The sequence below is a fragment of the Mustelus asterias genome, chromosome 2 (assembly GCF_964213995.1).
Source record: "Mustelus asterias chromosome 2, sMusAst1.hap1.1, whole genome shotgun sequence".
Taxonomy (NCBI): Eukaryota; Metazoa; Chordata; class Chondrichthyes; order Carcharhiniformes; family Triakidae; genus Mustelus; species Mustelus asterias.
In genome coordinates, this window is record NC_135802.1 from 16,195,556 (window position 1) to 16,221,602 (window position 26,047).

The 26,047-nt window shown below is 45.5% G+C and overlaps 1 protein-coding gene across 1 annotated transcript in view; it reads left to right on the forward strand.

Annotated features, from left to right (window-relative positions):
- Positions 1–26,047, forward strand: part of ttc21a (tetratricopeptide repeat domain 21A) — a 113,869-nt gene that overhangs the window by 83,663 nt on the left and 4,159 nt on the right. Inside the window, exons 20-26 of the mRNA XM_078229672.1 lie at positions 619–807; positions 3,401–3,511; positions 4,729–4,810; positions 10,066–10,216; positions 15,480–15,641; positions 19,277–19,475; positions 20,565–20,789. Coding sequence (XP_078085798.1) covers positions 619–807; positions 3,401–3,511; positions 4,729–4,810; positions 10,066–10,216; positions 15,480–15,641; positions 19,277–19,475; positions 20,565–20,789 — 1,119 coding nt within the window. The remainder of the gene's footprint in view (positions 1–618; positions 808–3,400; positions 3,512–4,728; positions 4,811–10,065; positions 10,217–15,479; positions 15,642–19,276; positions 19,476–20,564; positions 20,790–26,047) is intronic.

Below are 26,047 nucleotides of genomic sequence, written 5' to 3' on the forward strand. Positions count from 1 at the left end.
GCACTCGAAGGAAACCCACACAGATACAGGGAGAACGTACAAACTCCACACAGAGAGTGACCCAAGTTAAGGCTGGAATTGAACCCAGGTCCCTGGTGCTGTGAGGCAGCAGTGCTAAACACTGTGCCACCATGCTCCCTCTTATTCCATTGTGTTACTGATCTCAACCATGGTACTAAATCTTGGACGTGAATGAAAGCTTTAAGTCACCCAAGTGGAAGAGGAGGAAAAGGGAGTCTCCAGTGGACTGTTCTTTGTACTTTGTGGCTTTCAGCTGACATTGGAACTGGCTGCTCCAGAACTAGCTACATCCCTAGCCAAACTGCTCCAGTACTATAATACTTCTAAATTCTTACTTGTCAGCAAGTCTGTCGCTGCAGACTTGACTCAAGCTCAGATCCCAAATACAAAAGGCCAGTGTGCTACATAAACAGTGCTAACCACTGCGCCACCATGCTGCCCACTAATTGGAAGCCCCTGGTCTAGACCCCTCACGATCTTGAAGACTTCTATCAAACCTCCTGTCAGCTTTTTCTGCTCTGTAAATTACTCTTGTGAGAGTCACAGACATGTGGCAGGTATTTGATTTACTCAAGCCCCATTTGAAATGTTTTTAAGGCTTACGACTTACAAGGACGGTTACTGAAACGCCTGATGTTGGAGCAGACCGATATAATTCCAGCTCAAAAGCAGCTGGCGGCTTCTGTTTGCGATGAGATAGCGCACATTTATGTGGATAAGCGGGACTATGACAAGGCGATCCACTACTATAAAGAAGGACTGGGCTTTCTGGAAAACGACCCTAAAGTGAGAATGAAAAGTATTTTTTTCATGTTTCCAATTATAGAACTGCCTCAGATCACAATTTGTGACAGATTGTTCGATTTTTTTTTCCTGTTTAAAGATATAAGATACAGCTAGACTGTCTCTGCTCAATGAAGCATTTATTGCTGATGTCACATGGGCTCTAGTTTAAGTTTACTTTATTAGTGTCACAAGTAGGCTTACATTCACACTGCAATGAAGTTATTGTGAAAATCCCCTAGTCGCCACACTCCGGGTACATGAAGGGAGAATTTTGTACGGCCAGTGCACCTAACCAGCATGTCTTTCGGGCTGTGGGAGGAAACCGGAGCACCCGGAGGGAACCAACTCAGACACAGGGAGAACGTGCAAACTTCGCACAGACAGTGACCCAAGTCGGGAATCAAACCCGGGTCCCTGGTGCTGTGAGGCAGCAGTGCTAACCACTGTGCCAATATGCTGCCCCGTGCCGGTTATCTGACACATACAGCCCAGCATTCCTAGATGTGTTTAGAATGGTATCTGGACATTCCCAGAATGAGCATTGCTCACCAGGCATGCAGTGTTGGGTGTGGAGTGTGGCATCTCTTTTGCATGTCCATGGTTGTTAAAAAAGTTCATTATTGGGATGTGGCCATTGCTAGTGAGACCGGCATTTATTCTCCACCCCTAGTTTCCCTGGAAGGGTTTGACACAACTGAGGGTTTACTGGGAACTTTGTAGGGCAGTTCAGAGTCAGCCGCATTGGTGGGAACTGGTTTGTGTGCGAAGCCAGCATGTTTCCTTTCCTAAGAGACATTAGTGGTTGCTTGTTTACTGTCCACAGCCTGTAGAGTCCTTGTTGACAAGGCCCAGCCGTCAATGGACTAGGTTCCTGTAGTGTGTCATGTGCCCCCAATTAACATATTAAGATAATTAACATATTTCCTGAAATAGCAGCTGCGGGGGGAGAGGGGAAAAAGGGGGGTTGTCCTTTGATCACTCAACAATAGGCCTTCTTGAAATAGTGGAGGCTGGATCATTAGGGCTTTTGGTGTTAGTTTGTTCAGACTAATGATCCTGCTTCGAAGCTGCCACTTTATGCATGCCAAGCTGGCAAAGATAAAATTGGCACCAACAAGTGAACCATTGTCAGATTTAAGAGTGCAATAGACACCAAAATCACTCCACTTGAAGCCAATCCAGGTGTGACTGCAGGAATTCCTCAGAGGAGTGTCCTCGGTCCAATCACCTTCAGCTGCTTCATCAGTGACCTTCCTTCCACCATAAGATCAGAAATGGAGATGTTCACTGATAACTGCATAATGTTTACAACTTCTCAGATACTGGCACAGTCCGCCCATATGCCAGCAAGACCTGGGCAAAATTCAGGCTTTGACTGCTAACTGGCAAGTCACATTGATTCCATGTAATCACCAATCACCAAGAGAGAATCTACTCATTGCCCTTTGATATTCAATGGCATTACCATCACTGAGTCCCCACTATCAACATCCAGGGGATGTACCATTGACCAGAAACTGAACTATCCAGCTAAATAAATCCTACTGCTATAAGACTAGGTCAGAAACTGGGAATTCTGCGGTGTGTAACTCACCTCCTGACTCTCCAAAGTCTGTCCACCATCTAAAAGGCACAAGTCAGGAGTGTGGTGGAATAGTCTCCACTTTCCGGGATGGGTGCAACTCCAACAACACTCAAGAAGCTCGACACCATCCAGGGCAAAGCAGCCCACCTGACTGGCAGGCTATCTACCAAATTAAACACTCAATCCTTCCACTACCGCTGCAGAGTGGTAGTGGTAGTTACTTTATACAAGTTGTGCGGCTGGAACTCTCCAAGGTTTCTTTGACAGCTAAACCTTCCAAACCTGCGATTTCTACCAACTAGAAGGAGAAGGGCAGTAGACACATGGGAACACCACCAGCTGCAAGTTCCCCTCCAAGCCACACACCATCCTGACTTGGAAATATATTGCTGTTCCTTCACTGTCGCTGCATTTAAAACCTGGAACTTCCTCCCTAACAGCATTGTGGGTGTACATCCGCCAGATGGACTGCCACAGTTCAAGAATATGATGAAGGAGCAGCGCTCCGAAAGCTCGTGATACCAAATAAACCTGTTGGACTTTAGACTGGTGTTGTGAGACGTCTTACAGTTCAAGAAGGTAGATCATCACCATTGTCTCAAGGGCAGTTAGGAATGGGCCACAAATGCTGATCTGGGCAGCAACACCCATATCTCATGAAAGAACCTGAAGAAACATGGATAAATTCTGGTCCAACAAAATTAGTAATGTTTTCAGGTACGGCACAGTATGGAGTAGTTGAGATTAATAGCATTGGTACCTTTAAGTGGAAGCTGGTAAAGCAAATGGTGGAGAAAGGAACAGAATGATGTGCAAAGAGATAGATGGAGTACGGTTTGAGGAGGCTTGTGTGGGGAAAGGACATCGATATGGATCTGTTGGGCTGAAATGCCTCGTTCTGTGCTTATAAAATAATTTCTATACAACAGGGACTTTTTGTTCTTTTTGGAATTAGTTTCCCTCCACACTTTATAACAATCCTTTCCATAACATTGTTTGTTCCTTTAGCTGATGATAGAACTTGCCCAGTTATACTTGGCCAAAGGAGACAGTGATGTGTGTGAGCATCTGTGTATAAAGCTACTGAAAAACGTACAAAACAACAATGATGTTAACATGGTATGTTTGTTCATATATCTTTCTGCTTATTTTTTTACCAAGATAGTTTTATTCTGTTTATTTATTTGATTTCTGGCCATTGGATCCATCCTTCCCTCCCCTCCCCTTCCCCCCTGGCTCTTACCTCTTCCCCTTTCCTCTCCCACCACTGCAACTACCACCATGTTTTCCCGTTGTGGGGCTTCCCTACATCAAACATCCATTTCATAGAATCATAGAATCCCCAGAGTACAGAAGGAGGCCATTCGGCCCATTGTGCTTGCACCGACTCTCCAATACAGCATCCTACCCAGATCCCATCCCTGCAACCCCACATGCATCTACCCCGCTTATACCCCTAACCTACACATCTTTAAGTTTTAAGTTTATTTATTATTATCATGAGTAGGCTTGCATTGACACTGTAATGAAGTTACTGTGAAAATCCCCTAATCGCCACACTCCAGTGCCTGTTCGGTACACTGAGGGGGAATTTAGCATGGCCAATGCACCAAACCAGCACATCTTTGGACTGTGGGAGGAAACCGGAGCACCCGGAGGAAACCCACGCAGACACAGGGACAATGTGCAAACTCCACATAGACAGTGACCCAAGCCGGGAATCAAACCCAGGTCCCTGGTGCTGTGAAGCAGCTGTGCTAACCACTGTGCCACCGTGCCACCCACATTGGTTTTGCAATTGGAGCTGTGTAACCTGCCACTTGGGAGCCCCTCAGAATATCTCCAGTGACTTGACCCCATTTGATTTAACTTCTCTCCGTGTGATCGTTCTGCCCCACTGTAAATCTGTATCCCACTGTCACCAATATCTCACCGACAGACATCCTCTATCACACAAAAGCCTTCACCAATACCGCCAGTCTCCAACAGGCCCCAAACCACAAAGAGAACTCCCAGTCAATGCCTCACCCATCCACTGAACAATCATATATTGTCCGGTTTGAAAGTTTGTGAAGGGACGTATCAGAAAGAGATGGAAGAATTTAGTTGGTGAGATATTGATGAAAGGAAAATATTATGTGGGGCAGATATTGATGGGAAAACGTATATCCAGGAGCGAAGTATTGGAAGTAAATGATATTAATAATGATTAGACATTATTGGAATGTATCTTTGGCAGTGACTGAGAGGTGGGGGAGGTGAGGGTGGGGGGATGAGATAAGGGATGATAGTGGTGGGTGAGATATTAACACATGTCTTTCTTTTTCTGTTCATAGATGATGGCAGACCTCATGTTTAAAAAACAAGAGTATGAACGTGCTATATTCTATTGCCGACAGCTATTGCAGAGATCACCAGGTATCTTTTGGCTCTGTGTATAATACCCATATCCTGACCGTTGATAAGTAGCATTGTAAGTGAATTGGAAGATCAATTATAACCATATCTGGCTGCTCTTGCTGCTCTTTTGATTTGATTTGATTTTTGATTTGATTTATTATTGTCACATGTATTAGTATCCAGTGAAAAGTATTGTTTCTTGCGTGCTATACAGACAAAGCATACTGTACGTAGAGTAGGAAAGGAGAGGGTGCAGAGAAAAACCAATTTAATGCGAGGTAGATCCATTCAAAAGTCTGATGGCAGCAGGGAAGAAGCTGTTCTTGAGTCAGTTGGCATGTGTCCTCAGACTTTTGAATCTTTTTCCCAATGGAAGAAAGTGGAAGACAGTATGCCCGGGGTGCGTGGGGTCCTTGATTATGTTGGCTGCTTTTCCGAGGCAGCAAGAAGTGCGGACAGTGTCAGTGGATCGGAGGTTGGTTTGCGTAATGGACTAGGCTTCGTTCACAACCCTTTGTAGTTTCTTGGGTTCTTGAATAGAGCAGGAGCCATATATAGCACAATATTTGTGTTAATGATTACAATACCCACACTTGAAGAGAGTATCGCTTCATTTGAGTAAACCTTTGCAAATTGTTGCTGCCTTGGACTGAAAGCAGCATTAATTTAGTAAATGAAAATTTTAAAACAATGCTCAAAATACTCAGCCAGATCAAAAATCAGCATCTGTGGAGAGAGAAACAGAATTAATGGGCAGAATGTTACAGTTCCCAGACAGTGGGTTTGCAGGTGGAGGAGCCCATACAATTGTACTGGTATTCTCCCCATTGTCTATCCACCTGCCCCTGACCTGATCATGATATTACGTGGGGTGGGATAGGCTTAGGGTCTGCCCTCGTCCCAACTGAGGCTCTTAAGTGGTATTACCACTCGACTATTAACCCAGAAACTCAGCTATGTTCTGGGGGCACAGGTTCGAATCCTGCCACAGCAGATGGTGCAATTTGAATTCAATAAAAAAGTATGGAATTAAGAATCTACTAATGACCATGAAACCATTGTCGACTGTTGGAAAAACCCATGTGATTCACTAATGTCCTTTAGGGAAAGAAATCTGCCGTCCTTACCTGGTCTGGTCCACACGTGACTCCAGAGCCACAGCAATGTGGTTGACTCTCAACTGTCCTCTGAACAAGGGTAACTAGGGATGGGCAATAAATGCTGGCCAACCAGTGACGCCCATGTCCCACGAATGAATTTTTAAAAAATGATTCCCTTTCCTATTCAACTGCAATTTTCAGGGATGAGGCACAGAGAAGCTGCTTGAGCTTCAAGCTGGAAGTGTGAACCTCCCTCAAAGGACCACTGGATCCTGAGTCTTCTTTGCTGGGACTGGATGTACTCCTTATGCTGGTCCCCACTCTCGGTGGGGCTGCTGAGATTCGAGAGCTGCCGGTCAGTCAGTTGGTTGGCAGCTCTTTGAGGCAGGAATTCCTCCCCAGTTGGGGGCAGAAATATCGCCTCTGGCCAGTTCATGGTCCGCAGAGGGGGCAGCCGTCAGGAGTGAGGGTATATTCCCTGACGACGTTTTGGGTAGCAGGGCGGGAAACTACGTAATCCAAAAATTTCTGCTCAATGTTTCAGGTTCTGGGACCCATCTTCAATTTAGAAACATAGAAGATAGGAGCAGGAGGAGGCCATTTGGCCCTTCGAGCCTGCTCCACCATTCATTAAGATCATGGCTGATCGTCCAACTCAGTAGCCTAATCCTGCTTTCCCCCCATAACCTTTGATCCCATTCACTCCAAGTGCTATATCCAGCCGTCTTTTGAATGCATTCAATGTTTTGGCATTAACTAGTTCCAGTGGTAATGAATTCCACAGGCTCACCACTCTTTGGGTGAAGAAATGTCTCCTCACCTCCATCCTAAATCGTCTACCCTGAATCCTCAGACTTGTGACCCCTGGTTCTGGACTCCCCCACCATCAGGAACATCCTCCCTGCATCTATCCTGTCTCGACCTGTTAGATTCTTATAAGTCTCTATGGGATCCCCCCTCATTCACCTGAACTCCAGCGAAAACAATCCTAACCTAGTCAATCTCTCCTCATACATCAATCCCGCCATTCCTGGAATCAGCCTGGTAAACCTCCGCTGCACTCCCTCGAGAACAAGAACATCATTCCTCAGAAAAGGAGACCAAAACTGCACACAATACTCTCAGTGTGGCCTCACCAAGGCCCTGTATAGTTGCAACACTTCCCTACTCCTGTACTCAAAACCTCTCGCAATGAAGGCCAACATGCCATTTGCCTTCTTTACCGCCTGCTGTACCTGCATGCTTACCTTCAGTGAGTGGTGCACAAGGACACCCAGATCCCTCTGCACACTCCCCTCTCCCAATTTACAGCCATTCAGGTAGTAATCTGCCGCCTTGTTTTTGCTTCCAAAGCCTCACACTTATCCAAATTATACTGCATCTGCCATTGATTTGTCCACTCACCCAACCTGTCCAGATCATTCTGAAGGATCTCTGCATCCTCATCACAGTTCACCCTCCCTCAGTATCATCTGCAAACTTTGAGATGTTACATTTTGTTCCCTCATCCAAATCATTAATATATATTATGAATAGCTAGGGTCCCAGCACCGATCCCTGTGGCACTCCACTAGTTACTGCCTGCCAATTTGAAAAGCACCCAATAATTCCTACTCTTTATTCCTTCTCAATTTGAAACTCCATCGTGAGGGAAAGTGTAAGTTTATTGGTCACCCATTGCCCAATGAAGGTGGTGGTTCAGGACAAAATAAAATACATTTATTTTAGCTATTCAGCTTGTTGGAATTTGAACCATATGGTAAATGCTGCCTCACTTGGTAACATTTTCATGGGTCCAAGCCTCACTCAAGTACTTCATAGAATCATAGAATCCCTACTGTGCAGAAGGAGGCCTTTCAGTCCAACAAGTCTTTACCAACAGAGTATCTTACCCAGGCCTACCCACAACCCCCACTCCCCACGCATTTATGACTAATCCCCCTAACCTACACATCTTAGAATAGAGAATCATAGAATCCCTACAGTGCAGAAGGAGGCCATTTGGTCCATCGAGCCTGTACCTACAACAGTCCTACCCAGGCCCTATCCCCGCAACTCCCCCCCCATTTAAATTGCTGGACCCCTGACATGAAGGGGCAATTTAGCATGGCCAATCCACCTAACCTGCACATCTTTGGAGTGTGGGAGGAAACCGGAGCACCCGGAGGAATCCCCTTCAGACACGGGGAGAACGTGCAAACTCCACACAGACAGTGATCCAAGGCAGGACTCGAACCTGGGTCCCTGGTGCTGTGAGACAACACTGTGCCACTGTGCTGCCCTCAGGTCTTTCCTAAAATCAGGACTTAAATTTTGTTGAGGCCTGTTTTCAGGCGGAGGATTGATGGCATGGCTGGAAGTGCGTGCCTGAATCCAAAGGCCCAAACTTCATTTGAAAATAGACCTCAGACACCATTCAGTATCCTGCCAGTGAACTGTAGATGCTAGTTGGGCATCCAGAGAGAGTTGGCTGGTGTGATGAGGACAAATTTGCTGATGCCTGTGGGCTAACAGCAATCCTGAGGAATCCTGCAGAGGCACTGGTGTTCCTCTGGACTCCAAGTGGGTTAGTGCCAGAAGACAAAGGACAGCAGGGTTTGGGGTGGTGGTGGTTTTTGGCCAAAGTAATATTGCAGAATGGAATGGATTACTGAAAGTGTCTATTGAAGTCATGTCAATCACCCACTTTAAAGAAGGATTTGGATGAAGGTGAAGCAGAAAGATGTGGGGAAATAGTGTGGAGCTCCAATGTGCAGCTGTCATTAGCATGGGCAAATTCATCTATACGGACTTCTTCTGTAATCAATTTTATCTGACTCTGTGATACATGTCATTAAATAAACTTATATTATTTGTTAGCATTCATTTTGAGACAACTAGAAAAGCAGGGATGTACTGATGAGGATTAAAAAGGCTCTGGTCAGACCATATTTGGAATATTGTGAGCAACTTTGGGCCCTGTATCTAAAGAAGGATGGGCTGGCCTTGGAAAAGTTCCAGAGGAGGTTCCTAAGAATGATCCCTGGAATGAAAAGCTTGACGTATGAGGAGCATTTGAGGACTCTGGGACTGAACTCGATGGGGTTTAGATGGATGAGGGGGGAATCTCATTGAAACTTACAGAATACTGAAAGGCCTGGATAGAGTGGACGTAGGGAAGATGTTTCCATTCGTAGGAGAGACTAGGATCCAAGGGCACAGCCTCAGAATAAAGGGATGACCGTTTAGAATGAAGATGAGGAGGAATTTCTTCAGCCAGAGGGTAGTGAATCTATGGAATTCATTGCCATAGAAGGTTGTGAAGGCCAGGTCATTGAGTGTCTTTAAGACAGAGATAGATAGGTTCTTGATTGGTAAAGGGATCAAAGGTTACGGGGAAAAGGCAGGAGAATGGGGTTGAGAAACTTATCAGAGATGATTGAATGGCAGAGCAGACTCGATGGGCTGAATGGTTTAATTCTGCTCCTTTTATCTTATGGTCTTATGGTCTAAGATCCATATGTCACTGAACTCTAATATTCATCGTGGAATCATACATGACAAAGGAGGCCAAATCTACTCCACCCATTCTTTCTCCATAGCCCTGAACTTATTTTTTTTCTTTGATATATATTGTGTTTCCTTGCTGTTGAATAATTAATACTATGTTGCACTTGGGTGTTTTCCAAGGGCAGGTTGGATGCTCTGTCCACCTTGTTCATCGAACCACCTGTTTATGAAAGGATGCTTTCTTCAGGAAAATTGCAGATTTTTTTATTCATTTGTGTGACATGGGTGTTGCTGGCTGGCCATTGTCCATTCCTAGATGCCCTTGAAGGGCAGTTGAGAGTCACCCACAGTGCTGTGGCTCTGGAGTCACATGTAGGCCGGACCGGGTAAGGATGGCAGATTTCCTTCCCTAAAGGACATTAGTGAACCAGTTGGGTTTTTCCGACAATCGACAATGGTCTCATGGTCATCAGTAGATTCTTTAATTCCAGATATTTTTTTACTGAATTCAAATTCCACCGTCTGCCGTGACGAGATTCAAAGCCGGGTCCCCAGAACATTAGCTGAGTTTCTAGATTAATAGTCTAGCGATAATACCATTAGGCCATTGCCTTCCAATGACAAGGATTCACGTCACAGTAAAAGAGCTGTAAATGTGTTTATCTTTTCCTCTCCTTGGGATAGACAACTTCTTGGTCTTAAGCAAATTAATGAAGCTGTTGAGGAAAACGGGTCGACTTGACAAAGCTCCAGGGTTTTTGGAGCAGGCAGAGAGGCGATCAGCAAGGACAGCTATGGAACCTGGGTTCAACTACTGCAAAGGCCTTTATCTCTGGTAAAGAAAGCTTCAATGAATTGTCTTGACCTGCATGATTGCTCCAAAATAATTTAGAATAAAGTGTGAAAAATAATGTCCAGGGACCAGACGCAAGCCCCGAAGCAGTTTGGCCAACAAGGCCTGGTCATCTCAAATCTGTTTGTGCTGCTTCTTACCATAGAACCAGAGAAACGTTACAGCATAGAAGGAGGCCATTCAGTCCATCTTGTCCATGCCAGTCTGAGGACACCCAGGTGCACTTTCTAATCTCATCTTCCTGCACCTGGCCCTTAGCCCTGTAGTTTCCAGCACCTAAGGTGCTGATTCAGGTACTTTTTTAAAGAGTTTAGGGTCACTGCCTCCATCACCAACTTGGGCAGTGAATTCCAGATACCCACCAACCTTTGCATAATAAGGTTCCTCCTCATGTCCCCTCTATACCTTCTGCCACCTATAGTGTCATAGAATCATAGAGGTTTACAGCATGAAAACAGGCCCTTCGGCCCAACTTGCCGTCCTTTTTCTTTAAACTCCTAAGCTAATCCCAATTGCCCGCATTTGGCCCATATCCCTCTATACCCATCTTATCCATGTAACTATCTAAATGCTTTTTAAAAGACAAAATTGTACCCACCTCTACTACTATCTCTGGCAGCTTGTTCCGGACACTCACCACCCTGTGTGTGAAAAAATTGCCCCTCTGGACACTTTTGTATCTCTCCTCTCTCACCTTAAACCTATGTCCTCTAGTTTTAGACTTCCCTACTTTTGGGAAAAGATATTGACTATCTAGCTGATCTATGCCCCTCGTTATTTTATAGACCTCTATAAGATCACCCCTCAGCCTTCTACGCTCCAGAGAAAAAAGTCCCAGTCTATCCAGCCTCTCCTTATAACTCAAACCATCAAGTCCCGGTAGCATCCTAGTAAATCTTTTCTGCACTCTTTCTAGTTTAATAACATCCTTTCTATAATAGGGTGACCAGAACTGCACACAGTATCCCAAGTGTGGCCTTACCAATGTCTAGTACAACTTCAACAAGACGTCCAAACTCCTGTATTCAATGTTCTGACCGATTATCTTGAATCTTTGTTCTCTGGTTCTAGAATTCTCCACCAAGGGGAACAATTTTATCCTGCCTGCTCTATCTCTTCCCCTCAATTTTGTACACCTCTATCAAGTCACTCCTCAGCCTTCTTTCTTCCAAGGAAAATAACCCCAGCCTCTGCAATTTTTCCTCAGAGCTACACATTTCCAGCCCTGGCAACATTCTTGTACACCTTCTCTGCACTCCCTCCAGAGCAATTGTGTTCTTCCCTGTAATATGGTGACCAGAACTGCACACAATACTCCAAAGAACAAAGAACAAAGAACAGTACAGCACAGGAAACAGGCCCTTCGGCCCTCTAAGCCTGTGCTGCTCCTTGGTCCAACGAGACCAATCGTTTGTATCCCTCCATTCCCAGGCTGCTCATGTGACTATCCAGGTAAGTCTTAAACGATGTCAGCGTGCCTGCCTCCACCACCCTACTTGGCAGCGCATTCCAGGCCCCCACCACCCTCTGTGTAAAAAACGTCCCTCTGATATCTGAGTTTTACTTCGCCCCTCTCAGCTTGAGCCCGTGACCCCTCGTGATCGTCACCTCCGACCTGGGAAAAAGCTTCCCACTGTTCACCCTAGCTATACCCTTCATAATCTTGTACACCTCTATTAGATCTCCCCTCATTCTCCGTCTTTCCAAGGAGAACAACCCCAGTCTACCCAATCTCTCCTCATAGCTAAGGCCCTCCATACCAGGCAACATCCTGGTAAACCTTCTCTGTACTCTCTCTAACGCCTCCACGTCCTTCTGGTAGTGCGGCGACCAGAACTGGACGCAGTACTCCAAATGTGGCCTAAGCAGCGTTCTATACAGCTGCATCATCAGACTCCAGCTTTTATACTCTATACCCCGTCCTATAAAGGCAAGCATACCATATGCCTTCTTCACCACCTTCTCCACCTGTGTTGCCACCTTCAAGGATTTGTGGACTTGCACACCTAGGTCCCTCTGTGTTTCTATACTCCTGATGACTCTGCCATTTATTGTATAACTCCTCCCTACATTATTTCTTCCAAAATGCATCACTTCGCATTTATCCGGATTAAACTCCATCTGCCACCTCTCTGCCCAATTTTCCAGCCTATCTATATCCTGCTGTATTGCCCGACAATGCTCTTCGCTATCCGCAAGTCCAGCCATCTTCGTGTCATCCGCAAACATGCTGATTACACCAGTTACACCTTCTTCCAAATCATTTATATATATCACAAATAGCAGAGGTCCCAGTACAGAGCCCTGCGGAACACCACTGGTCACAGACCTCCAGCCGGAAAAAGACCCTTCGACCACTACCCTCTGTCTCCTATGGCCAAGCCAGTTCTCCACCCATCTAGCCACTTCTCCTTGTATCCCATGAGCCTTAACCTTCTTAACCAACCTGCCATGTGGGACTTTGTCAAATGCCTTACTGAAATCCACATAGACGACATCCACGGCCCTTCCTTCATCAACCGTTTTTGTCACTTCCTCAAAAAACTCCACCAAATTTGTAAGGCACGACCTCCCTCTTACAAAACCATGCTGTCTGTCACTAATGAGATTGTTCCGTTCTAAATGCACATACATCCTGTCTCTAAGAATCCTCTCCAACAACTTCCCTACCACGGACGTCAAGCTCACCGGCCTATAATTTCCTGGGTTATCCCTGCTACCTTTCTTAAACAACGGGACCACATTCGCTATCCTCCAATCCTCAGGGACCTCACCCGTGTCCAAAGAAGCGACAAAGATTTCCGTCAGAGGCCCAGCAATTTCATCTCTCGTCTCCCTGAGCAGTCGAGGATAGATGCCATCAGGCCCTGGGGCTTTGTCAGTTTTAATGTTCCCTAAAAAACCTAACACTTCCTCTCTTGTAATGGAGATTTTTTCTAACGGGTCAACACCTCCCTCCGAGACACTCCCGGTTAACACGCCCCTCTCCTTCGTGAATACCGATGCAAAGTATTCATTTAGGATCTCCCCTATTCCCTTGGGTTCTAAGCATAATTCCCCTCCTTTGTCCCTGAGAGGTCCGATTTTCTCCCTGACAACTCTTTTGTTCCTAACGTATGAATAGAATGCCTTAGGATTCTCCTTAATCCTGCCTGCCAAGAACATCTCGTGACCTCTTTTTGCCCTTCTAACTCCCCGTTTGAGTTCTTTCCTACTCTCTCTGTATTCCTCCAGAGCTCCATCTGTTTTCAGTTGCCTGGACTTAACGTACGCCTCCCTTTTCATTTTAATCAGATCCTCAATTTCCCTAGTTGAGGCCTCACCTGTGTTTATGCCATTCCAACATGATATCCTTACTTTTATATTCGATACTCTGCCAATGAAGGAGAGCACTCCATATGCCATCTTTACAACCTTCTTGTTCACGAGTTTGAGCTGTTTGGAATGTGAGGGCCGGGGTTTTTGAAAAGTCTATTCTTAGCCCCAGTGCCTCAATGGTGGATGAGTCCAAAATCAAATCCCTTGAGATAAATTTAAATTAATGCATACTTTCTGGGCCAGACCTTCCTGATCAGGATGGCCCATTAATGCTTTTATGTGGAATGTGGAGACCATGGGACAGAAATCCATTGCTCTAAGCCTCTGTCCCAATCACACTTGTTGTGTACTTTCCATCCTGGCGTGTGACAGCAGCATTTGATCACAAGCCGGAATTCTCTGGCCTTTCATGCCCCACCGCTGCTGCCAGCGAGAATGGAGAATTTGGCACTCAGCCAAATCTCCATTCACTGCAGTGGGACTGGAGAATCCCAGCTGCAGGTGAGGTTAGAGAATTCGACCCAACATCTAAATGCCTTTGGCAACATTTCCGGGCAGGGAAAGTTTAACAGGCATCCAGAGAAAGAGGGTAATAAGGATTGCCTGGCTGCACCCGAATACTGCAAACATCTGAATTCCAGATTTATCTAATTAACTGAATTTAAATTCCACAGCTTCCAGGGTGGGATTTGAACTCACGTCTCCAGATTATTGTTCTGGACCGCTGGATCATTAGCCCTGTGACATAACGACTGTGCTACTGTACTCCAATCAGTTGTATCCAACTGTAACTAAGGATGAGCAACACCTTCGGGCCTTGTCACTGATGCCCACGTCCCAGGAATGAATTTTTTAAAACGTCAAGTGAGGATATAGTAGGACTTTGGGTGTGATTCTGAATGAATCCTGCTGTATGAACTGACAATTTACCATCTTAGTGACTGTTCTTTATTCATACTAAGAACAATCACTGAGACAAAGTACCAGAGGGTGGATGGTGTTATGGTACCAAATCTGAAACCCCAAGGTATATACTAGACCCCAACTATTTGCGATTTTGTCATTAATGGGAGCATACAATGTTTCACTCCAAGCACAATACTACTGACATGATGGAAAACTCTTATCAAAATTATTTTATTTAATAACACAGTTTAACGATAACAAATGAATCAGCTTAACATTTAACAATTGAACAACACTTAAAGATAACAAGATACAATTATTAACTGCTTACATATCCAATTCAAGTAATATCCCTCTTATAGACTTAAAGCTCTCTTTAAGTTTAGTTAGCAAAACACAGGCATACTTGCTCATCTCAGGTTAACAGTCCTAGAGCTTTCAGAACACCCCTGGAGAGAAAGATCGAGGGAGACACCTGTTTCTTCTGGCAGTCTGCATGCATTTTTTAAAAAATGAAACTGAAACAGTGTTTCTTCCCTGCAAGCTTAGCTCCTCCCATTAAGCACATGACTCTGCCCTGTCAATCAACTTAATCAAAACTCTACACTAAAAGCCCCAGGGGAGACCCAAATAAACACAAATGCATTAGCTCTGCTTAAAACAAACACTCCAGGTCTAAAATGAGCACTTATCCTGTGCTCCCAGGTACCAATTTAAAAGCTTTGCTAGACCAATTGGCACCCTGCAAAACAGATCTGAATTCTAAACATACCCCTTACAAGAAACATGATATACACATAGTTCTTAAAGGCACAGTATCACCACAATGGTGCCCTTGCAACCAGATTCTCATGCGAGTCCGAGCCTTCAGAAGAGGAGCAGACAAAAAGTTATGGGGGGAGAAAGGAAGTTCAAATCTAAGAGGTTTTGAGAACTTTCTCACTGCTACTGAGTTGCTTAAATGAATCAACCTTGTGCAGCAGGCAGCAAGAGCCATCTGTTAACATTTTTCTGTTGATAGGTATACAGGGCAGCCCAATGAAGCACTGAGACACTTTAACAAGGCACGCAGGGACAGCGACTGGGGGCAAAGCTCCATTTACAACATGATCCAGATATGCCTTAACCCAGACAATGAGATCTTAGGAAGCAACCTGTTTGAAACCCTGGATGAAGACTTGAGGTTCGGTGCTGCCACATTTCATTATTTGACTAAACGTTGAGACAACCCTGTTGTCCTCTGTGAAATGAGACATCTGGCTTTCACTGTGAATATGTTAATCGAAACAAAGTTTAAAGTTGTTTAAAGTTTATTTATTAGTGTCACAAGTAGGCCCACATGAACACTGCAATGAAGTTAAAAGCAAATTACTGCGGATGCTGGAATCTGAAACCAAAAGAGAAAATGCTGGAAAATCTCAGCAGGTCTGGCAGCATCTGTAGGGAGAGAAAAGAGCTGACGTTTTGAGTCCAGACGACCCTTTGTCAAAGCTGAAAGGCAGAGAAAGTGGGAGGTATTTATACTGTAGGGTGAGGGAATGAAAGATGAATCATAGCCACAGAAACAAGGGGGAAAGACTGCTGATGGCAGTCCATAGAGAGAATAAAGGGTGTGAATGGCCAAACGTGTTCACCAACTCCAATGTGATGCCACCACCAAACACATCTTCCCTTCACTCCCTCTGTCAGCATTCCACAGAGACCATTCCCTCTGGAATAACCGAGTCCACTCCTCCACTATACCCAATACCTCTCCCGTCACTCATGGCACCTTCCCATGCAATCATAAAAGGTGTAACACATGTCCCTTTACCTCTTCTATGCTCACCATCCAAGGTCCAAAGCACTCATTCCAAGTTAAGCAGCGTTTCACTTGCAACACTTTCGATTTGGTCTATTGCATTCACTGCTCCCAATGCAAAGGCTCCTTTACAACCTCCTGGTCTCATTTTGGAAGGTCTAATGAAGATAGGAAATATACAGTAAGTGGCAGAACCCTTAAGAGTATTGATAGGCAGAAGGATCTGGGAGTACAGGTACACAGGTCACTGAAAGTGGCAACGCAGGTGGAGAAGGTAGTCCAGAAGGCATACGGCATGCTTGCCTTCATCAGCCGGGGCATTGAGTTTAAAAATTGGCAAGTCATGTTGCAGCTTTATGGAACCTTAGTTAGGCCGCACTTGGAATATAGTGTTCAATTCTGGTCGCCACACTACCAGAAGGGTGTGGAGACTTTGGAGAGGGTACAGAAAAGATTTACCAAGATGTTGCCTGGTATGGAGGGCATTAGCTATGAGGAGAGGTTGGAGAAACTTGGTTTGTTCTCACTGGAACGATGGAGGTTGAGGGGCGACCTGATAGAAGTCTACAAGATTATGAGGGGCATGGACAGAGTGGATAGTCAGAAGCTTTTTCTCAGGGTGGCAAAGTCAATTACTAGGGGGCATAGGTTTAAGTTGCGAGGGGCAAGGTTTAAAGTAGATGTACGAGGCATGTTTTTTACACAGAGGGTGGTGGGTGCCTGGAGCTCGCTGCCGGGGGAGGTAGTGGAAGCAGATACGGTAGTGAGTTTTAAGGGGCATCTGGACAAATATATGATTAGGATGGGAATAGAGGGATATGGTCCCCGGAAGGGTAGGGAGTTTTAGTTCAGTCGGGCAGCGTAGTCGGTGCAGGCTTGGAAGGCCGAAGGGCCTGTTCTTGTGCTGTAATTTTCTTTGTTCCTTGTTCTTTGTTCTTATATCAGAGGAACCAAGCGTAGACTGGGTGATTGCTTTGCTGAGCACCTTTGGTCTGTGCGCAATCAGAACCCTGATCTTCCGGTTGCTTGCCATTTTAATACACAATCCTGCTCCCTTGCCCACATGTCTGTCCTTGGCCTGCTACAATATTCCAGTGAAGCTGAACGCAAACTGGAGGAACAGCATCTCATCTTCCGGCTGGACACTTTACAGCCTTCCGGTCTCAACATCGAATTCAACAACTTCAGATGATTTGCTCTACCCCACCTCAAACCCTTTGTTTTCATTCTATTTTATTTAACTTTTTACTGTTCTCTAACTTTTATTTCTTTATTGTCTTTCTTCATTTTTCTCCCCCCCCCCACTCTTTCCCCCTACTTATTCCCCTTCCCTTACTTTTTCTCCGCCTTTGCTTCTCCTTTTCTAAATCTTACCTCTGTCTTACCTAAATCTTACACACACTTTTACAGATTACAGTTAATTCAGCTTCAATTTCCAGTCTCTCGCATGACAGGCAAACAGCTTCTTGAATGGATTTGATGATTTAGAGTTGAAGTGAGGGTTTTATAAAACAAAGGGTTCAAAGCAGGTTGTAAGGTCTCTTATCCACACTGTGAATTTCACAATGTTTATTTACACAGGATTAAGAGGTTTCAAGTGTTTGTAGTTTCTGTTTTTGATACTTAAAAGAATCCGGATTATTGAGACTTTTATTGGGCTGTGGTGAAATGACATTTTCTTTCCTATAGTGTAAAGAATGGATGATGTTTTTAAAGCTTATTTTTACATATGCTATTGTCACTCTAGAATTCATTGATTCTGAACAGTATATAGTGTGTGAAAGGGCATAGAAGTGCCAATGCATGGCATAGAGGGCATGAGAGGCCATGGGGGTGGGTATAGGCACAGCTTGGTATAGGGGACAAGGGGGGGGGGGGGGGGGAGACGTTTTGTACTCCTCCTTTACAAAGCTCAAATCAGACTATGGTTCACAACTCCTCTGATGGGCTGTGAACCAGGCCTTTAAAAAAAAAACCTGCCCTGATTCCATGAAAATTCTCAAGGAGTAGAAGATGCCTATCTACAATGGAACTGGCCAGGTTGGGAGTGCCAGGTGCAGGCTTATGAGCCGAATCAACCCACACCCTTAAAAGGTCCTGAAAATCGCACATTCTGGAAATGGGGTTGGGAATCCTGTAATCGAGATCCACCGCCATTTTTAAAGGGTCCCCAAGTCATTATGACTCAGAAAAGACCTAGACCGTAGAGTGTGGAGATCAAAGTCCTCGACTGTAGAGTGCGGAGATCAAAGTCCCAGGCTGTAGAGTGTGGAATCCAAAGTCCCAGGCCGTAGAGTGTGGAATCCAAAGTCCCAGGCCGTAGAGTGTGGAATCCAAAGTCCCAGGCTGTAGAGTGTGGAATCCAAAGTCCTGGACTGTAGAGTGTGGAGTCCATTGACTTTTGAGTTTTGAGTAAACCTCGATCAATGGCAGATGCAAATTCCACAGATAACGTTTGCCTTGGCGCGTGCATTCCAGGGGGAGTCCCCCAACCGTGGTTATTCAATTCAGAACTTTCCAGAAGCTTGATATTCTGTGTGGAGTAAACAAAGGTTACACGATCCCTTGACTTCACAGTTCATCAGTGCCCATTTTAAACTGGTAAAAGACAGTTCTGAAAGACAATTCCAGAAGATTCCAAAGCAGCTCAGTCCATGTGCAAAGTTCTGAATATGATATGTCTTTACTGGGAAGGCACTGAAGTTTGAATATGTTTAATAATAATTTGTTTTAAATGAGTTAACGACCAGAGTTCTCTGTCCGGCTGCAGTTGCCAGTGAGAACAGAGAACTTGGTTCCCAGCCAATCTCCGTTCACTGCAGCGGGACTGGAGAATCCCAGTCGCGGGCGATGTCAGAGAATCCAGCCCAATGTCTCTGCTCTAATAGGAATGTCATACAAATGCACTAAATAGTCAATTCCTAACGTTACCAGGAGTAATATCTGAGCTGAAATTTCTGAAAAACAGTTCAAAAGTTTCTGTTGTTTTACCCTCCTTTATTAAAACACTGGAACAGTGAAGAGTCCAGTGAAAAGAAGGAGACAGACCAGCTCGCTGTGAGGACAGCAGAGAAACTGCTGAAAGAGTATCATCCTCAAACACAGGAAGAACAGGAGCAACGCATATTGCTGCAGAACACTTGCCTAATGGCCACTAATGATCGCTCCAAAGTGGAAAAGGCCCTTGATGTGTTCACCGAAATGGCCTCGATTAAGGTGGGCGGTAGGGTAAGCGGTAGGCAAGTGCCAGAAACAGTTGTGCATGTGCATTCAGCTCACACTGCCACCATCGGCACACATTCTCCCGCTGCTGATGTCATCAGTATGTGCCCGTCAGCCGGTGCCATCACTGGTTTACCCTGCAGGAGTGATGATGTTGGTCGCTCTGCTACACCCTGTCTGCTGGTGACCCTGTCATGGGGATTCCACCCCACCCCCCAGGGCATAAAGGTGTATATGGCCCCCAGGGGAGAGGGACAGGTCAGGCAGTGCCCTGGCATCACTCCTTGGCACAAGTTGGCATTGCCAGGTTGACTTGTACCAGGGGGCAGTGCTAGGATGGACCCCAGTGACAACCTCATGGGAGAGGGGGGGAAATTATCTACTTGTTGTGGTGAGGGGAACAGACGTGGGAGCTGGGGATGCCAGTGATGGCTGTTTGGGAGGGAAGGCGTCCAATGTTCGGCGGAAAGGGAAGGGGGCTGAATGCTGGCTCCAATTGGTCAGTGGGTGTAGCGGGTGGGGGGGCGGGTGGTGAATGCTGGCTCTGATCGAGGAGGGGGAATCTGGCTTCAATTGGGGGAGGGGGGGTGGGGTTAATGCCAGCTCCGATCACGGGGCAGGCATGTGGGGGAGCCCTTGAGACCTCCGTGTGTGCTGGGGGGTGGGGGGAGGTCATTATTTCTTCTTGATCAGGGCACCCATTAAACATGGCGCCCCGATCACTGTGCCACTGGCTATGCCGGCGTTGTGGCCATGCGTCCCCCGACATGACGGCTAGCTGTTTATTTGTGGTAAGATCTGGAGAGAAGACTGGTATTTTTGTCACTGGAACCAACACTCTGCCATTTTGTGGTCAGATTTCACCCTATATCTTTACCAATTGCTCCATTGGAATAACTTGGCAGAAAATACTTAAACCTAAAAGAGTCTGCCTTGTGAAATATTTAGCTTGGTAGCACCACTCAACAAGTCAAAGATAGAAGTGTTTCTTTCTGTTGATTATAACTCAGTGATGTGTAATGTCACATACCATCCTTGCTAACACTCTATGGGACTGTTTCTTGCAAATTGTTTATTTGTCAGAAGGATCATGTTCCTTCACTGCTGGCGGGAGCTCAGGCCTGCATGGTCCTAAAGCTGATCCCCCGTGCCAGGAACCAGCTGAAGAGAATAACAAAAATAAACTGGAATTTGAAGGACGCCGAGGAGTTTGAGAAGAGCTGGCTTCTACTGGCCGATATTTACATTAAAGCAGGAAAACATGACCTTGCAACAGAATTGCTGAAACACTGCTTACAGTACAACGAGGTGGGCCACTGCTAAGTTTAAAGTTTATTGATTAGTGTCGCAAGTAGGCTTACATTAACACTGCAATGAAGTTACTGTGAAAGTCCCCTAGTCGCCACACTCCGGCGCCTGTTCGGGTACACTGAGGGAGAATTTAGCCTGGGAGGAAACCGGAGCACTCAGAGGAAACGCACGCAGACACGGGGAGAACATGCAGACTCCGCACAGACAGTGGCCCAAGCAGGGAATCGAACCTGGGTCCCTGGCGCTGTGAGGCAGCAATGCTAACCACTGTGCCACCTCTGCCACCATGCTAGTGGATTTAGTAAAAGTGTGCCAATTCTGTCCTCCTTAAGGAATAAACTGAAAACATCTTTCTCTTTCAAACTATACAGCTGTGAAATGTATGTGCACCTTTGTAAAATAAATATTTGATAATAGGTTCAGAGATTGCAACACAGAAGTAGAAATCAGTCCTTGAGCCATTTAATTAGTTTGTGACTCATCTCTGCCTCTGCTCTATTTACCTACCTTGTCTCCACATTGAATCATAGAATCCCGACAGTGCATAAGGAGGCCATTTGGCCCATCGAGTCTGCACCGACCTTCCGAAGAGCATCCCACCCGGGCTCTGCCCAACTCCCCTGCCTCATCACTGCAACCCAGCACATCCATCATAGCTAATCTGCCAAACCTACACACTAAGGGGCAATTTAGCATGTCCAATCCACCTAACCCGCACATCTTTGGACTGTGGGGGGGAAACCGGAGCACCTGGAAGAAACCAACACAGACACGGGGAGAATGTGCAGACTCCGCACCGACAGTGATCTAAGGCTGGAATCAAACCCAGGTCCTTGGCGCTGTGAGGCAGCAATGCTAACCACTGTGCCACAGAGCTTGGATACCCTTACCTAACCCATAATCTATCAAACGTGGTCAAAAGCATTGATTGTGCCAGTATCAAAGCCGTTTAGAGAGAGACTATTACTGATTTCTGCTTCATGTCAAAATGCACTTCCCGATTTCCTTCCTGAAAGGCCCGACTTCCAACTTTAGATTATGTCCCCTCATTCTGGAACCCCCTGATAAGAGAAAATAATTTCTATGTGGAGTAGTGGTAATGTCACTGGGCTGGTAATCCAGAGGCCCAGGCTAATGCCCTGATAACATGGGTTCAAATCCCACCACAGCAGCTGGTGGAATTTAAATTCAAGTAATAAAATCTGGAATAATCTCAGTGACGGTGACCATGGAGCTATCATCGAATGTCATAAAGACCCATCTTGTTCATTAATGTCCTTTCAGGAAGGAAATCTGGCATCCTTACTCAGTCTAGCCTACATATGACTCCAGATATTAGCAATGTGCTTGACTCTCAAACCAGTCAGTTCTCACATCACATTTGCTTCTTTTGCAAATAACTTTAAATCTGTGCCCTCTCGTCTTTTTATGAGCAAGGACATTTTCTCCCTATCTACACTGCCCAGCCCCCTCATGATTTTGAACATCTCTATAAAGTCTCCTCTTAGCCTTCTTCTCTCCAAGGAAAACAGTCCCAATCTCCTTAATCTATCTTCATAATTGAAGTTTCCCATCTCTGGAACCATTCTTGTAAAAGCTTCCTCTGCACTCTCTCCAATACAAGACAATTTACTCAACCTGTCCGAATGTTTTAAGCCTGCTAGCTCCAGTATCATTATTCTGGCGAATTTGCACTGCACCCTTCCAAGGTCCAAGATGCAATGCCCCAGACAGATTTTTAAAAATTCATTTGTGGGACATGGGCGTCACTGGCTGGCCACCATTTATTGCCCACCCCGAGTTGCTCTTGAGAAGGTGGTGGTGAGCTGCCTTCTTGAATCACTGCAGTCTATGTGCTGTGGGTTGACCCACAATGCCGTTTGGGAGGGAATTCAGGATTTTGACCCTGCGAAGGAACTGCGATATATTTCCAAGTCAGGATGGTGAGTGGCTTGGAGGGGAACTTGCAGGTGGTGGTGTTCCCATGTATCTGCTGCCCTTGTTCTTCTAAATTGAAGTGGTCGTGGGTTTGGAAGATTCTGTCTAAAAATCTTTGATGAATTTCTGCAGTGCATCTTGTAGATAGTACACACTGCTGCTACTGAGCGTCGGTGATGGAGGGAGTGAATGTTTGTGGATGTGGTGCCAATCAAGCAGACTGCTTTGAGCTGGATGGTGTCAAGCTTCTTGAGTGTTGTTGGAGCTGCACCCATCCAAACAAGTGGGGGGTATTCCATCACACTCCTGACTTGTGCCTTGTAGATGGTGGACAGGCTTTAGGGAGTCAGGAGGTGAGTTATTCTCCACAGTATTCCTAGCCTCTGACCTGCTCTTTATAGCCACTGTGTTTATGTGGTGAGTCCAGTTGAATTTCTGGCCAATGGTAACCCCAAAGATGTTGACAATGGGGGATTCAGTGATGGTAACATTATTGAATGTCAAGGGGCGGTGGTTAGGGTGTCTCTTGTTGGTGATGGTCATTGATTGGCATTTGTGTGGCACGAATGCTACTTGCCACTTGTCAGTCTAAGCCTGGATATTGTCCAGATCTCAGTATTCTAAACGGAGTTTGACAAAGTTCTACACAACTAAACATTAAGAACTAGAAAAGTGAAGCCAGCAAATATTCAGCCCAGTAGACCTATTGGCCTTGATGGTATTGATTTGATTTGATTTTACTGGAGCCTATCTTGTACAATGTCAAAGAGATGGAGTCCAGTTGTTAATCCCACAGGGTCATGACTGGGGCAGAGCTGCAGCTTGTAGTTAAGTCAGGTGACTATGTTAAATCCGGGATGCAAAATATACTGCATCAGCAAGTTGCACAAGTTGCTTGAGTCCAAAAACTCATGCCTACATCTTTTTTTGCTGCTGAAAGATGGTGACATTACTCAGAGTCCCTTTCCCTTAAAATACAAGTTTAAAAACTTTTACTGGAGCAGCTTTAGAGGTAGGGTGATTTCTGCTAGCCAATAACCACTCTTCCAATGCCAGAATTTAACGCTGGTGGATTCTGAGGTGGAGTGGGGGAGGGGGTAGAAACTGTGAAATTCCATGGATGGAATTCCCTCCGTATTCCCACATGCTGCGACCCAGTAGAGATTTTATGCTGGGGTTGGCAGGGCCTCAGACGGGAAACCTGCCCTTGCCCTAATTAAGGCCCCTAAGTAGTTACTTTCCCAACCAGCCTCAATTTATAGGCCAGCAGGCAGATTGTGATTCAGGGTGGAAAAAAAATAAATGTAGTTGGATCTCAGGGGGGCAATGGTGGGGGAGGTGGGAGGTACCTCCATCAGAAGGCCCTTCTGACTGGAGGCTGGGCGATTTCCAGGCTTCCCTCCCCTCTGCTCCTTTGGCCTGTCCCCACTGATTTGATTTTGATTTGATTTGATTCATTAGTATACAGTAAAAAGTATTGTTTCTTGCGTGCTATACAAAGCATACCAGTCATAGAGAAGGAAATGAGAGAGTGCAGATTGTAGTGTTACAGTCATAGCTAGGGTGTAGAGAAAGATCAACTTAATGCAAGGTAAGTCCATTCAAAGATCTGATGGCAGCAGGGAAGAAGCTGTTCTTGAGTCAGTTGGTACATGACTTTTGTATCTTCTCCCTGACGGAAGAAGGTGGAAGAGAGTATGTCCAGGGTGCGTGGGGTCCTTAATTATGCTGGCTGCTTTTCCGAGGCAGTGGAAAGTGTAGACAGTGTCAATGGATGGGAGGCTGGTTTGCGTGATGGATTGGCTACAATCACGACCTTTTGTAGTTCCTTGCGGTCTTGGGCAGAGCAGGAGCCATACCAAGCTGTGATACAATCAGGAAGAATGCTTTCTATGGTGCATCTGTAAAAGTTGGTGAGAGTCATAGCTGACATGCCAAATTTCTGATCACTCCTTCGCAACTCCCCAGATGCTCCTTACCCTCCCTGCCCTTGCACCTCTGCCTCTTTCCTTCTCCTCTGGTTTCTGGGATTTAACACCAGGAAGTTCCTTGAAGTGCCTCTTCCAGTCACTGCAGTGCTGGAGTGACTGCAGGGCTGCTGGCCAATCTGATTGGGACTGCTGGAGTTAGCAGCGATATGTTTCTGAAAGTTCAGGTTCAAGTCTTTCTATTCTTCTCATCCCCTTTTGCATCATATCTGACTTTATTTGCTTTGCCCTATATGCCACACAAAACAAAGTTAATCCGCCAAGATAGAAGTTGATTTGTTTTTCCATGTTATGTAACCAGTGCTGATTGCAATCAAGGCATTTGCTTCTCAATTGATGAACAGTAATGAGAACTCCCGGTATGAATATGGTTTTCTTTGACAATTCACCATGAATAGGTTGGATTCAAAATTCATCTCTTTCGTATTTTCAAAGTATCTGATTTACAAAAATGAGAAAAACAATAGCAAAGTAAAGATCCTCTTGTCCAGCCAGCCTATCCCACATGTTTTGTGCATCATTATATAAGAATCCATAGAATCTCTACAGTGCAGAAAGAGGCCATTCGGCCCATTGAGTCTGCACTGACTGTCTGAAAGATCATTCTAGTTAATAGTGGGAAATGAGGATATGGCTGAGTCTTTAAATAAGTTTTTTGTGTCGGTCTTCACGGTGGAGGACACAAATAGTTTGCCAAATATTAACGATAGAGGGTTGGCAGCAGGAGAAATACTTAATACAATTAATGTTACCAGAGAGGCAGTGCTGGGTAGACTAATGGGACTGAAGGTGGACAAGTCCCCGGGTCCGGATGGGATGCATCCCAGGGTATTGAAAGAAATGTCAGAGGTAATAGTGGATGCGTTAGTGATTATTTATCAAAACTCGTTGCATTCTGGGGTAGTGCCGGTTGATTGGAAAACGGCTAATGTTACGCCGCTGTTTAAAAAAGGAAGGAGACAAAAGGCGGGTAACTATAGGCCGGTCAGCTTAACGTCTGTAGTAGGGAAAATGCTGGAATCCATTATTAAAGAGGAGATAGCAGGGCATCTGGATAGAAATGGTTCGATCAATCAGACGCAGCATGGATTCATGAGGGGAAAGTCGTGCTTGACGAACATGTTGGATTTTTATGAAGATGTGACTAGGGCGGTTGATGGAGGAGAACCGGTGGATGCGGTGTTTTTGGATTTCCAAAAGGCGTTTGATAAGGTGCCCCATAAAAGGCTGCTGAAGAAGATTAGGGCACACGGAGTTGGGGGTAGTGTGTTAAAGTGGATTGGGGACTGGCTATCTGACAGGAAGCAAAGAGTCGGAATAAATGGGTGT